This window comes from Mycetomoellerius zeteki, unplaced genomic scaffold (genome assembly GCF_001594055.1).
Source record: "Mycetomoellerius zeteki isolate Tzet28-1 unplaced genomic scaffold, Tzet1.0 scaffold667, whole genome shotgun sequence".
In the NCBI taxonomy this organism is placed as follows: domain Eukaryota; kingdom Metazoa; phylum Arthropoda; class Insecta; order Hymenoptera; family Formicidae; genus Mycetomoellerius; species Mycetomoellerius zeteki.
This window is the reverse complement of record NW_017257683.1, coordinates 301,195-317,175: the sequence shown is the minus strand read 5'-3', so window position 1 is coordinate 317,175 and position 15,981 is coordinate 301,195. Positions and strand designations below refer to the sequence as shown.

General features: G+C 38.2%; 2 protein-coding genes across 2 annotated transcripts in view; one reads left to right on the top strand and one right to left on the bottom strand.

The window, feature by feature from the left end:
* Positions 1-15,981, top strand: part of Dnmt3 (DNA methyltransferase 3) — a 130,636-nt gene that overhangs the window by 36,436 nt on the left and 78,219 nt on the right. Inside the window, exon 2 of the mRNA XM_018457749.1 lies at positions 4,186-4,229. Coding sequence (XP_018313251.1) covers positions 4,186-4,229 — 44 coding nt within the window. The remainder of the gene's footprint in view (positions 1-4,185; positions 4,230-15,981) is intronic.
* The window catches only part of Tdg (Thymine DNA glycosylase), a 116,229-nt gene that overhangs the window by 41,242 nt on the left and 59,006 nt on the right, over positions 1-15,981 (bottom strand). Inside the window, exons 2-3 of the mRNA XM_018457751.1 lie at positions 3,942-4,009; positions 766-983 (exon numbers count right to left, since the gene is read on the bottom strand). Of these exons, the coding sequence (XP_018313253.1) occupies positions 766-983; positions 3,942-4,009 (286 nt within the window). The remainder of the gene's footprint in view (positions 1-765; positions 984-3,941; positions 4,010-15,981) is intronic.

Genomic DNA, 15,981 nt, shown 5'->3' with positions numbered 1-15,981 from the left:
AAGACTTATCGTAGTTCCATATTGACCTCGATCGCGTTATTTCTAATTTCTGATAATTATTACTTGTTTATAAATATGATCGTCTCTGATCTATAGATTTTAAATTGCGAACTTTATCGCGTTATAGAATTTCGAGAGAATCGTATCGGTGGACAGTAAATTTTATATTATTATTAATGCGTTACACGAGCATTATTTTATTACAAAAGAGAGCATATTTAATCGTTTCCAATTATATACATATATGTATATATATATATATAATATATATCAAGGATTAAAAGTTTTTATATATTCACAACGTAATAATCGAAAATATACGAGCGTTAATTTCAGCTTGTTATGTTAGTGTAAATTAGATAAAATGTTACATATAATCCAAAGTTCTGACGTAAGATCGATTGAGAATATGCCGTACGACCATCACATGCAACTTCGCGGTATAATTACAAGCAATCACATGAATATATACATATTCTGCAAGCGTAGCATTATTCCCGACATTTCAACGTTGTAATTCAGCCGCAAAACGTCTCAATTATAGTACTTCAAACGTTACGATTTTGCGATATGAAAGATACACTTTTTCTCAAGATACTTTCCGATATCTCTGATTATTTTTGAGACATCGCGATAATTGTACGATTCGCTCGTTATCGGTCGCTACGTAAAAGAGCTCGAGGGAAAAGAACGAGATGAAGGAAGGCAGGGAGGAGGAACGGGGCTGGTCAGGGGCGGCAGGGTAGGCGAATATGAAAAACTCACCTGTCCGAGGGTGGAGGCGGTCGAGCCCGGCTGCTGGGGTTGATGCGCTGTCGCCGATATCGGCGTGAGGGGCGTGTGCGGCGTGTGCGGTGTGTGCGGTGTGTGTGGTGTCAGCGGCGTGTGATACTGCTGACTGCTGTCACCGCCGGTGCTCCTCATCTCGAGGTCCGGACTCGTCTCGTAACCGTCGTCCCTCGCCTCCTGCTTCACCATCACCCCTGCACACAGAAACAAGGACAGGGCGACGCCCTTTAGATTTTCGGAGCTCGTTCTCATCGTCCCGACACCCCGGGAGCTTTCTCGAGCCTCCTGGGCGTCGTGGAGCGAAAAATTTTCTCACGCGACAACGCGCGCCACGTTATTGCGGTGATTAACTCTTTATAGCCGCGCGCGATAATAACTCCTCATCCCCGAGTTCGCTCTGTGAGAGGTTAAGAAAAAAAAATGCAGAATGATCAACTGAAATTGAAGCGAACCTTGAGAGTGATTATAATTTACTGATGCTCGAAAAAATACTAATTAAATCACTACTTGTATTAATATTACATTTACATCGTGATAAATCGTGGAGCAAGACTTCTTTCACCTAATTTTAGTTCCTCGGCGCAACACAGACATCAGACTCCCCTGACGGCTCGTTAATCATTCCCCAAGTGTTTCTTCTATTTTCCTCCCGCGTTTCCTACACGTTAACTAGCTCGAATTATCGCGCTATTAATTCGCGCAGGAACTCCTGTCACTCATCTCATCGTATTGTGAAATACTTCCTCCGCGTAACTGAGAGAGCAAATGAGTGACTCATCGAGTACCGTCTAACTCTAATCTCGGCAGCTACAGGTAAACAGGCACCAGTTGAATTTTCTGCTTGGGCTAGATACAGCTACCAAACGGTTTGCCCGGAATCAAAGTGCGCTTCGAACTTTCGATATTTGTTCGCAAACTTTTTCAAACGATCGAATTTATCTTTTCTACGGCTTTAAAATCGGGGGAAAAAGCTTGGTAAGTTGTAACTTTCTCCTACGGCTTCCAGTCGAGATGAAATTTACCGCTATGTATCACCGATGAAAAATAATTCTTGACAAGATTGTGCAAAATAACCTTTCGTACTTTTCAAATAAAGTTTTAAGAGTTCAAAATGATATTTATTAGCTGACGAAAGTTTTGTACCTACGTTTCATTTGATTTAATTGCTTGTTAACGAAAGTCTATTTTTTTTTGTATATTTTTTCATCAACTGTGAAAAATATTTATCCGACGTAAAAATGAGTATCTTACCACGTCGAAGCAGCTAGCAGGAAAGAATGAAACGTCATTAAAGACAATGTCCATCAATTTTATAATACACAACGATAATAAAGCTCAAAGTAATGCCGATAATTTGATGGGGAATAAATAAACGAGGCATTTAAGTGATTTAAAAGATTATTGTATAATCCTTGGGCCGAACCGCAACCTTTCGCTCGGTTTAGTATCACCCCGAACAAGTTTTATTGCCGGCGGTATCGTCGATGGTAATTTAATAGCTGAGGAGTACCGAGAGAAACGAGTTAATCGCTCGTCAGAAGATTTACCGGTTAGCCGTTGAAAGCCCCCGGTAACGGCAAATACATTAAAACCCAGCCCACTCGCGCCCATCCGCTCGATGTCCGACGATGCGTAGAATTGTTCAATTGACCCAGAGAAAAATATTCCACGGATTGATGACTGACAGCCCGGTGAGACGGCGTGTTTGTAATTGGCCTCGGATTTTGCCCCGCGCGTATATTTCGGCACGATTGTCGTGCGCCCGCCACACGCATCGGCGATAACGTGCGCCAACCTGTCCGGATCGGTCTCGCTCTCGGGAAATATTTTTTTACAATTTCGCGCCAATTGTCGGCGATATCAACACGGTTTCGCGATCTAAACGCGAACACCGCTTGCTTTATCTGCTGGTAGATTCGGCTTTTCCTTGCGATTCACCGTGAAATTATTCATCGAATAATCTTTGTTGTTCTAAAAAAAAAAATCATGGTAAACATTGAAATTGCACTTAAATGGCCGGCGATAGCTACGTTTTCATGAAAAACTCGAGATTTCTGTGCCACGTGTTTTCCGTATATATACAGTATGGCGAACCCGTGATGCAAAAGTATCGCAAATATAAAGGCGTATGATACTTATGAGAATCCCATTATAATGAAAATTAATTTCGTAATAAGCTCGCGTTGAAATGAAGCTTTTTCATTGATTGCGCGTTCCGCGCAATTTCCGAGCGTCCGTACGCGCTCGCCGACCCTTTTTCGTCGTGAAATTCCATGCGAATCTGTTTAATGGCTCGCTCGCAATCGCGAATAAACGCGGGTACGAAGCTTTTTGCAGTGCGGCGTGTATATACGTGCACGCACGTGCGTGTGTATGAGTCGCCGCGACCGCACGTTCGTCGCACGCGCGCGGCTCGTTCTCTCTCGCTCTCGCCACGCGGGCTTGTGTCACACAGTAGCGAAAAATATAAAATTAATATTGTATCTGATCCGTGCGTGGATATCTCTCTCTCTCTCTCTCTCTCTCTCTCTCTCTCTCTCTCTCTCTCTCTGGATATCCTTTTGCCGCGATAATCGCACGATATTGAATCGTCATGAGACGGATAATTTTTTCCCCCCTTTTGCGCCGAGGGACTGCCCGCCCGGCCGCGCCGCAACCCGGCTAAAATACCAGAGTCAATATTTTCAAATATCCGCCCGACGTTTGATATTTGCAAATTATACACGTATGAGGACTGCGTGCGGGCGAGGGAGCGAGAGAGCCGCGAACCGCGCACGCGATCGGCTCGCGCACCAGTTTATGAAAGAGAATTCAGCCAATAAATTTAATGCAACGCTAATTTAATCGGAAGAAAATTTTGCCGGGCAATTTTTTTCGGGACCCGCTAATTAATGAGCACCGGCATGCGGCTCTTTCTCTCTCTTTCTCTCTCTCTCTCTCTCTCTCTCTCTCTCTCTCTCTCTCCACTTTTATTGCGAGTCGTGGCGGCTTTATTGCCGGTACGCGGTCGGTAGTAATTAAATACAACGAACACGCGAATGTTGCGCGGCATATTGAATTAGCGGATTTATTTTCGAATCTTTTGCGGAGAGAGCGAGAGATTCGCGCCAATGCCACCGCGATGTCCAACGTCAGGTTTTTTTTATTCTTACCTTGAGAACTCGCGCAACTCATTGTCGTCGTGCCGTTTGGTCCTCCATTCTGCACCGGTGACGGATACCTGAAAACAAAAACAAAATCTGAGCACTTTTGCAGACTTATAAGATATTTTTCTGAATAATAAATGTTTGCGATATAAAATTATATTAATTAAATAAGAATAAAAATTGTAAAAATATATCAAGTATTATTATTGTTCACGCTTTATACTTATTGTAAAATGTTTTTGATTTTCAGATGCGTTTATTTCGGATCACCAGTATGCCGCTCCGCAGCAACAGGTAATACTGTTCGATTGTCTATTTAATGATAAGCTATCTTTTAAGATTTAACGATGTCCGTCGGACATATGCATCGTGCCTCATAGTTAAAATCGATGTGGAACGTGATAATGAGATTACCGTAATTTCCTCGTACAGTTATTTAATCAATCTTAAGCATGTGTGTACATATAATTTCGTAAATTTAACTTCTCATTAAAACGACCAATCAATAATCTAGGAGCTAATTACGTATTATTTCAATATCCTTTTGTCAGCGTTTTTCCAACATAATTTAACATTTTATCGAATTTTCCTTTGATATTGAAAATATCGAATATTACATTTGACAAACCCATTACGAAAGCGGTACTTAATTTAATTAATTTTCAAATTAGCTGTAATGTTCTTTTAGTTAGCTCTTCTCTGTCACATTTTTGAAAGAGCCCCGGAAACGGTTTTTCTCTAATTAAAATTTCCGTAATGTGATTGTCCTTTATCAAGATAGTTTCTTGTGTATTGTTTTCATTTATGTCGGTAGCACAAAAAGGGATTGTAAATCTCTTCTGCTTTTATTTATGTTCACGCTCGTGCCACGATTTTGGATTATATATGTCACACTTACTATTTTTTATATCAATTTCTTTACACGGTTATCACGCAAATATTCCGCTGCTGTATTTCCTAAAGTTATTACACAGACAAGACAAGTGGATGAAGACTCCACAAGTTTTATAAGTTTCAGTTCATGTGACGTAACATGGCGCTTCAACTTTATCCCAAGTTTTTCCTTTCATTTCATTAAAACTTCACGAGTGAGAGAAGCGTCGTGCAAGTTAGTTAAAAAGCGTTGCCGCGGCGGCGGTTATCGAAGAGTAATTATTGTTGCGTACGTTAAAAAATCCGTTGGAAGCACGATAAGGTGTGTAAAGTAATATCATTTAATTTACGTTCAACTGTACGACGTATCGATCTCGATTACGTCACGGACAAGGTAATAAAGATACGCAACAAGATATTAACAATTTAAATACAATGCTGATGCAATGATAACGCATGTCGTCGCGCAACTTTATTTAACGGTTACACGATAGCGTCGTTTATTTTATTAAAGTACTTGAACATTTTTTTAAAAAGTCGAGAAGAACATATAAATTCTAGGAAATTAATGTTTGCGCTGATAATCCTGGAATGCAGATGGGCAATTTGCATTTATCATGGACGCAACGTCGATTTTTCAAAATTTATCTTTCCGATATACATGCAGACCACTCAATTAGGGATTATTCGAAGGGGAAAAAAGGAATGTCGATTTATAACAGGGACCACGAGGGGGAAGGGGGGAGGAAAGGGGCCTTGTTCCGTCTCGGATGGTGAACGCGCGCACCATTTAATTGATTGTGCCCGGCCGCGGAAGCGCGAGCGGCAATTATGATCGCGTCCTCTCTCTATTCCGCCGTCCCTCTGTCTGCCGACTAATTATGAGGCACGCTACGCGCTCATGCCATTGCCACGCGCGTCGAAATCGTTTTGCGCGGATTACAGATATTATCGGACGGCCGCGATATTAGAGGCTGCGGGATGAGCGTCGTCGAGCGACACTTAATTATCGCGCGTAGCCGAGCGAAGAACGTGTCGTGTCGTCGTTACGACGTTGCGAAGCATCGATACCTGATCGTCAGCCCACCGCATGTTCGTCGGGAATATGGTTGAACTTTAACTGGAATTAACCTTTTCGCCGCGGCACTGTTGAGCTGCCTCTTTTAAAAATGCGCAAGGCAAGCATGTGCACCGCGATTACGGTGCATTGGCCATGTTTATTATTCCCATGTAGATTACCGACACCTTGATTGATCGTTTCTTAGAGCTTTCTTTATCGCCAAGAGTATGTCACCTTGGTTATAAACGCATATGCGTATTTTTATATACGACCAAAGGGTTAACGAGAAAACGTTACCTACATTGGAAAACGAGTCTGATTGCATTGATTGGAATTCTGGTTGAAAATGAACAAATCAGAATTTTCTGGCCGAATCTATTACTTACTATATAATAAGTGACGTAATAAGCCAATGAGAGCCAACACAAGATGTCCGCGTGTAAAATTTCTTTATATCATATAGATTCTGTATAGACGTTTCGATCCTCGTCTTATTCAGTGTATCACTGAAATAATAATTTCATGATCTCGCATGCCGATAATTTCATAGATTTGTTAAAGGTGTGTATGTCGCAAAAAATAATCAGAGTAAAAAGTCCAAGGTTAAAATTAATAAAACGTCTTAGTGTTTAGTAGAATACTTAAACTGTTAGTTAAATTAAGCTATAAAAAACGATAAAAAAAGTCGCAGTGAAATTACTATAAATGAAATTAATAATACAATGGTCAATAAATTAAAACTTACAATAGAAAGTTGTCAAGATAAGATATTCTGATACAGTCAACCGATGTGTATATTGCGAGGAGGCTTGTGAGAGAACAACGGAGCCGAACGTATGTTTAACATAAATCATAAATAGACAATACGTACAGAATAAATGCAACGATACTAAATAAATAAATGGAAATAAAAGTATGGAAGCGTCAAGTGTCTGCGAAAAGTTCAGCAAATCTATTAAATTATTGACATGCGAGATCATGAAATTATTATCTCAGTGATACACCAAAGAAGACCCAAAACGAGAATCGAAACGTCTGTACAGAATTATATGATATAAAGAAATTTTACACACAGACATCCTGTGTTGGTTCTCATTGGCTTATTACCTCTTATTTGAGATTTATTCTTTCTTATTCTTGGAACCTATTTAATTTTTATATATTATGATTCTAGTTGAGATAACTAGAATTCTGATTGATATCATAAGAATCTTCTGCTTCGTTCATTTTTAACCAGAAATTTTCTCAGTGTACGTTCAAGTGTAATGGGCGCAGCACAGACTTTTGTACAACACATAAATGCACAGTGCATAAGAGAATCAACCAATCAAAAGTCTTCTTTTCCCTCAGATAGGAGGAAAGGAAAGATTTTGATTGGTTGATTCGCTTATGCGTTATGCAAAAGTCTGTGCTGCGATCTTAAATTGTGTGCGAGCGGATTTTTTTACGTTTGGTATGCAAGCTATTGGTTACAACAGTTTTTAGAATAACTCACCATTTTTCTGGGTGGAAAACGAAAAGATAGAATGGCTGCTTTAATGACGACAATTACGTCGACGGCATTTAAAAGAAGACCCAGTGACAAAAAATCATTTGCCGTATACTATAGCGAGGTAGGACGGGGATGCCATTGAGATTATAAATAGCGAAGATTACGGAGACGGCGTTGCGCATACATACGCGGACATATAATTATATCCTGAAAGTAACTAATCACTTGTTGTTTTCCGTATTGCAAAAGAGGATGTGCCTCGTTGAGATCTATGCGGTGTCCCGGATGAGATCAACAAATTTCTCTACGATTCTAATTATCATTGCAACATTATATGACATAAGACGTATCTGCGAATAATTTTTAACGAAGTTTCTACCGTTCGAACGCAGCTAAATTCAATTGTTTTCTTGTTTAATTTAAAAATCGACGAAGCTCGAAAGAGCGATAAAATCATAGAAAATTTGGGTCGAAGTTATGGAGGGAAAGATCATGTCTTTACCGCTTCCGATATCTCGCGTTTCGAGCTTGTACGGATGTGAGCTCCATTCCGAACGGCTGCGGAATCGGGTAATTACGGTCTTTGACGTTATTGAGCCTCGCGCGATTAGAACCGATGTGCAGCAATGTCAGGATTATCTAATGAGGTGAGATTATCCTCATGGGAAGTCGCAATTAGCGGTTTAATTTGTCTCCGAATACAATCAAGCGCGATCAGATCTCTCATCTCTGCGAAGAGACATGTGTTTCATTTGAGACATGTCACATTTATTTTCGTGAAAAAAGATCGAAAAAATATTTCCGAGTTCTCTTCCAGGTTTTTTGCTCTGTCTATTTACGTTCGCAAATTGTATATCACATATTTACGCTACAGATGTATAAAAAATTACTAGAGAAATAATCCCAATTTTTTTTGTTTTTTAATTAAAAGAATATTCATTTCATGCCGTAACGTGATGTAAAATATGCATATATTTCCATGTGATGTCCAATTACACAAATATATTGTCAAGGAATAGTGGATTTAATGAAGCATATATATATATATATATAATACATATAATATATAATCTATATATATACATCATGATAAAATGGTAAATGATTTCTATTACACCCTCACGCGATTCGAGATCATAGAGGGCGGAATGAGGGAGGGAGAAGGGGATGGCACCTCGGATATAGTAGTAATACATTTGCAGTCATCGGGTTGGTTTACTCATGGATGGATTCTAAAAGCTCTGTCACCCGACACTAGGGAAAGTCATTCGATGAACCATTGACGTCGGTCGGCGATGTAGGCTGCAGCACAACGGTCGTGCCTTCTCCCGACAGCGCAGATTGTTGTTGTTGCCGTTTTCAGGTTCATATGATACGTGTAATACACCCGCGTGGATGCAACGACAACGCAAATATTTTGCGCGAGACTAAACGTAAATATCGCGGCACGCGCGACGATATTTAATATCTCGGCTCTTTTCCATTATTTCCGTCTATATATTAAAATCCGGATGCGCATTTTCGAAATCGTGGGCGAAAACAGGGACGCGCCGGCGGCCGTGTATATTGTACGCGAGCCATTTTAATTTCATACCTGCACATTCAATATCATTTTAGCGCCGCGAGCCGCCAAACCGGAGCTAATAGGCGAAAAAATGTTTTTGTTGTCGACGCATTAATATGGGAGAGCGTGGCGTTTTATCGGCGATATCAGTTTTAAACGTTATCACTCGAGAATATTTATCCTTTCGAATATTTTTACCTCGCATCTCTTCAATGACGTGGGGCAAAGTGGGACAAAAAGGATTCCATTACGCAATTTATGTCTTTTAAATGTGATTGTAGGTACGTATGAGATTTACAAAAATTTCTGTTAAAACAGTGATTATGTCAAACGGAATCTCGAATTAGGCATTCGATATTATATAATTAAAGTTTTAATATTTAATTTATTTCATTCTGTTTATCATCCATCATTAAATTATTTGAGATATACACTTTTACATACACACACACTCACATATATATTATATATGTGCGCGCGCGCGCGCGCGCGCGCGCGCGCGCGCGCGTGTGTGTGTGTGTGTGTGTGTGTAAAAGATGCCGATATTTATTTATTGGTGCATGATGAGTGTTTCGCAGTATTAATTTTCAACAAGCATAAGCAGAATCTTTTCATAAATGTGAATATTTATTTATTATTATACATTCATTATTTTATATCTGTGGCAAAAATTTACTCGATGATATTAAATCTTTTTCATTACCAACACTGCTTGTAAACAAATATTCTGTTATAGATTTTATTGAATAATTATATTATTTTCATAAAAGGATAATAAATATTTTTATATTAATAACAAATGTATGTGTTATAGAAAAAAAAAAATACTGACAGCTTTTAAACTGCAAATCTGAAACAGAACGAATTTATATTCATTAATTAATCGTCGTTGATATGCGCGTTATTTATCGATGTGCTATTTATGATCTCGTTATTTCTTACTCTGGCGGATGAATTAATATCGCATTCGCGGGTAATAAGCCGGCCGGGCCGCGTCGTAATTGGCAAAGCATCGGGTATCACAAATGATTTCAACCTGTTTAACTATACGCTGTCTTGCCTCGAATGTGTCTTGCCTCAGATCACATACGTGACGCACGGCGATGACGACGACTACGAGGGCATTATATTCACCGCGAATTTACGCGGTCGGCATATTGTAGGAAGGAAAGAAGAAGGCAGAAATCGACTCACGGCCAACTCGGGTAATAACGTCAAGTCGGGGCCTAAATATCATAATTATCATAGCCCGAGAGAGGAATCCATCGTTCGTCGTCGTCGTTTCTCCATGCACGTTATCTGCGGTGGTGGAGGGAGAGCGAACAGGGCTTTAAACCGTTTCTACCGTGCAATTACAGTCCGCGCAATAGTCCGCCATTATCTAGAGACGAGTCTATCAATATTGCACGGCCGCGTCTGGATGAAAGAAAAAAAAATTTCCCGCGCCAGCACGTGCCTTCTTGCCTCGTACTTTGTCGTCTTTGGCGAATTGTGCTCCTGTTCGTAATATGAGCCTCAAAACGAAATGACGCGTAAAAATTTCCGACAGAGAAAAAATTCGTACTCTTCCTGTCTTTCTCTCTCTCTCTCTCTCTCTCTCTCTCGTTCTCTTCTTATGTATTTTCAAAAAACTTACGTCAAGGCTGTGTGACTCAAGGTTAAACTTCTTTTTTTTTTTTCATGAGCAGCACGTTATAGCATAGTAGTATCGCATAGAGTGCATTAAGACAATTTACGATACGCGGAACAAAAATAATGACGGATTTCAAAATTAATGCCGATGATGCGGACCATTCAGTCATTTATCTTGTCTCCAAAGCGAAACGTGACATTCTATAAGATCTGTTTCAACACAGTGATTCATACGTGCAGTTACGCTCGTCTTTGAAAGGCGTATCTGCAAATTAACTCGTTTATCAGCTGTTATCTATTCGTGTCAAAGGAACCTTCGAATGCATCGCGCATGGCGCATACGCGCCGATAAGTTGCCGTACAAGGTGAACTGAAGTAAAGAATTAACAAATGCAAAATTAAATTTGTGTAAAATATCCTGGTGATCGAGTCGAAGATAAATATCAATTTTTAAATTATTAAGTCAGCAATAATTTTTATGCGAGATAAGCGCATACCTCCGCTGACAGTTGATCCATCTATTTATCTTTCTGTTAAACAAAATATCGACGTTACGATTATATTATATATTAATATCAAATTCACACAATGACAGTCGCGGGAAATAATTTTACATTTACTTTTATGCATCGCGGTAATTAGAATAATTATTTGCATTTTTTCCCTTTTTTTATCAGCGTGTCTTACATGAATAAGCGTTTAAAAGTTACAACATTGCGATACAACGTGCACGCGTGTTTAACATATTACATAAATTATGTGTTCACGCAACTGGATTTATTGCGTTTCGCATCAAAGGATACTCTAATGGAATTGATACTTTAATTATACAAGTTGACGTGTAATATAATTTCTGCGTGCTGCTTGCGATCAACGGGCAGACAAACGTGTCTTACAGCGACTGCGAAAGACAACTGCAATGTGACAGAAAAAAGTGAGTGACGGCGAAATAGTTACGTAAAATGTTGCAGCTCTGGGAGTCTTTACGATTCGATAAAACGACCGAAGCGGACTAAGTTAGATTTATTTCCTTCCGTGAGTTGTCAGAATCATTCGTTGCACTTCCATAACAAACATTTATCCGTTGACGGCCTCGTTAAAAAAGAAGAAAAGACAAAATAAAAAGAGGAACCTCTCTTTTTCTTTATTTTTTTATCGTTGTGAGGACAAGTTTTTGATTTTTAAATTACACTCAATTATGTTGCTATATTTGTCATAATTGTCACGAGGAAGGAATCCTTCAACAACACACAAACCCTCTTACGCTGCTTTTCAAACGAGACATATTGGAAACATGACATGATATATAATTTGCAACCAATATTATATATTATTTTTCAACATGACCTTTTTCATATCCGATAAAAGTTCTGAGTTTATTTCGATCGATATTACATTCGAGAGAGTCTACGATTCGCTACATTTTTCGCTTTATTTGTTTCTTTTAACCGTATCTGCGAACACTTAAAAAAGTGTAAACGCAATCATATCGTCATAAAAATTATTTTCTACGTGAAATATGTAAGAAGAAATGCGAGACGTTATATCGCATCTAATTAAACCCAATTTACGTTACATAAAAAATTTAATAAGACTGCAACGAATTAGAATTAACAAAAATTAATGAAAATTGATAAAAAAAGGTATCAATGAAAGTCGTTCTAACGATCGATTATTCTCCAAAAGGCTGAGTACATTAATAGCTTCCTTTGCAGAGGGGTTTATTTCCCTGAAATCTTCTATCGTATAAGAAATTACGTTGTTAAAATGCTCTGCTAATTCTCATAATTGTAACACGCGCATTTCCGTCTCTCTTACGAAAAAGTTGCGACTAGCTGAAAAAAGCGAGAAAAAAGTTATATCCGCGGAAACGTTGTAAGGGCATACCGCGTGTAAGTGCATAGTTTTTATAAATGGTAGATTTTCGTGTTGTAACCCGCTGAATGATTCATCTCGGGATACATTATTACTTAAGGAAACTTAGACTATTACATTTTCGTACCATCTCGTAATGCCATACTTCAGCGCACTTAAATATAAATTGTTTAGAAAAATGCAAGCTGTACAATGAAGTTTACAGATATTATTAGGTCGTTCATGATTTTTCATAAGTTTTATAAAATATTTGCAAATTTGATGTTACACAGATTATTTTTTGCAATCACAGTACTTAAAATTAATCGCGAAGATTTATTTAAGTAAAAGATTCTAAGACATATCGGAATTTTCTATATAGAATTACTATTTTTTACATATTAATTACTTATTAATTACTTAACTGTGTTTCTCGATTGATTTTTTATGCACATATAATACTTTCGTTACAACAATATTGATCAGTTATTAATTGCGAATTGTAACTCTATTGTGTGTAAACTATTTATTCTCCTACTTATAATATTTTACAAATATTTTATAAACAATTGAGTAATTCTGACTTGAAAGAATGTTTAAATTAATTCATCTAAAGAACGATTGTTATTTTCGTTTCAATCGGAAAGATATTTAAAAAATTCTTCAAAAAATTCTTAAATTAATATTCAATCAAAGAACGAAGTTTCTATTTTCGTTTCAATTGGAAAGATATTTATATCTAGAATCTGATTTATTATTAATACTTCTTATCCAATTTCTTACATTTCGAGAAGAGTCGAATTGTGCGAGTTTAATAAATTAAGACGACAAGATTAAGTTGTCGCATTATACGTCAATCTTTATTTTCTGCAAAATGATGATTTTGGATTTATCGTGTGATATCGTTCCTCTCGAAACGAGTAACAATAAATACTAATTAATAAATACTTTCTCAATAAAGGCGAATATACATTTTATTAATCGGATAAACGTTAGTTTACAAGTTTGTGCATCCATTTTATCATTTCGAAACGCGAGGAACAGAGAATATTCGGTTTACTTTTTAATGCGCCAAATATTTCGTTTGCTATAACACTCGGTGCTTCCACTCTCGCGACTTTAGCAAGACTATTACCGGAGCATGGCGCGGCGTTGTGTTTACGTCATTACCTTTGTGTCGTTGGCGCGGCGTGGCTCAAGTGCGTAGGCAACGGAGGCACGTGCCTCGTTGTGTCGCGTCGCGGTGTTATTATCTCTCGAAACGCGGTCGCGACAGGAGCTTCCGAATGCATTCTTGTCGCGCTCGAATAACCGCTCGCTATCAATTTGGCATTCGCGACGTATTTTGCTACAATATCTTTCAACGGTAGGCGGTAGACTGATTTTTGTATCGCGCTTTCGACACTTGTTTTTCGTACGATCGCACGCTATATCGCGTACGCGTAGTAACATGTGTGTACATGATAGTACACACATAAACACACATCGCGTACGTACGTACGTACCTCGCTTCAATTCTCGCATTCTCGCGACGAGGCTCAAACCGACGTGTGAGATTATTTCACAACATCGAATTTCGAATGGTAACGACGCGATTGGTGTGTGTACAAAGTGTTCGGGCGACCCACGGCCAGCCGTTGTTTTTGTCTTGTTTACATTCGTATGGCGAGACTTGCTCCGGTCGGCCGGTCGGCGCGGCATGTACTCCGTGTAATTCTCCTTCGACGTGCGATAGCGACAAGTCGCTATTCGTACAATATTACAATAGATCTGTTCTTTTTAGATGAACTTTTCGCACAATTCGTATTTTCTCTTTTTCTCTCCAACGTGAAAAGAAACAAGGTCGGTTTTTTGTTCCAGTACCTACTAGAACTTTCTCTTTTCTGCTTTCACCAAATATCAAATGTATATTTATCTCACTTTTAAGTTGCAAAAGTGTACACTAATTCAGTCACAGACCTAAAGAAACCTAAAGAATGAACCGTACAAGAAGTTGAGTTAAAAAGAACAGGCCTATTATTTATATAACAATACGACATTTTACAGATGTTCCGGAAAGTATATTTCACGCGAGATTTATTGTTTATTTGTTCAAAGGGTAAGTGCACAGAAGCCTCGAAGCAATATAAGAGCATCGGAAAAAAGTAACGGAAAGGCGTGATTTAACGACTATTTATTGGTTGTACATGCATTTCGCGAGGCTTCTCGTCTAAAATATGTCGCGCGTACACGACATTAAAGCATTCATAGCCCGTTCTTATTTTAAAACCGTCTTAAGTAATGTCTTAAGATGTTAATGCAGCCCTCTGATGAGTTACATCTTAAGATTGTATAATTCGCGTAATTAATGTCTTCCAACCCTATGACATCACGTCCATTGATGAGGCATCGCGTTTACCTTCTCACTCTTCTCGATTTTCATGTTTATGGCCGTAGTCGGCATACACTTATAGCCACCAATCAATTCACCCCTAGGAAAGAAGAGAACTACTCTATGACTAGGGTTACCAACTCTTGGTCGTACGAAAAGAGTACATTGATATACAAAAAGAGTATACTTTCTAAAAAAAAAAAAGGAAAAAAGATGATGAACTTTTTTATGTTAAATGCTGGTATGACATTTTTAGAATGTAATTTTTATTGACAACGTCTATTCAGTCTTCATAAAGTTACAAATAAATATGTTTCTTTACATTTTACTTCCAGATTTTTTAATGTTAACGTTAATAAAATTGAGAAAATAAAATTGCTTCATGTATTCAACGTATTTTGCTATTTATAAGTTTCTTCAACAAATATATATAATCAAATCTCTATCAAAACCTCTATATAATATGTAAATAAATATTTATATTTTACATAACGCCCAAAGCCTTAATACGAACGAAGCAAAACTTTTTTGTAAAGTAATAAATGTAAATATTAAATAATAATTTTTTAAATTTCGTCTCATTTCTCAAAATGGAGTACAATAAGTAAAAAGTAAGAGTACGCTGTTTTCCGACCTCGAAAAGAATACATGTACTCTTAAAAGAGTACGGTTGGTAACTCTTTCTACGACTGTTTTTCTCTCTTTCTATCAAGTCTTTTCTCGTATGAACTCTGTCTACCCTGTAAGTCTATGGGCAGAGCGGACAGTCTATAGAAAAACTCACATATTTCCGGCAATTTTGATTACGGCTATGAACGTGAAAATAACCGAAAAGGGATAACACGCAATACCAAAAATACAGTTGGAAGACGCAATATCAAAAACAGAGTTCACTAATTGCGCGAACTGTGCTCGAGACGATTTTATATCAATATAAGAATCGACTATGAATACTAGCAATACATAAATTATACATTTTCATTAATTTGACTTACACGGTACCTTTTCAAGATGGGTTGCTGTTTCAACGGAGCGTCGCGTAGAACACATTGACTCCGAATCGCGGCGCGATTTAGTCAGTAAATTCGGGCACAAATTAATCTTATGTCGCGATATCTATCAATCAGGACGCGGAAATTCGACATTGCTGGATATCAAGTTGATCGCAGTTCCTGTTCGCGCGTATTTTCTTCGTGCCGC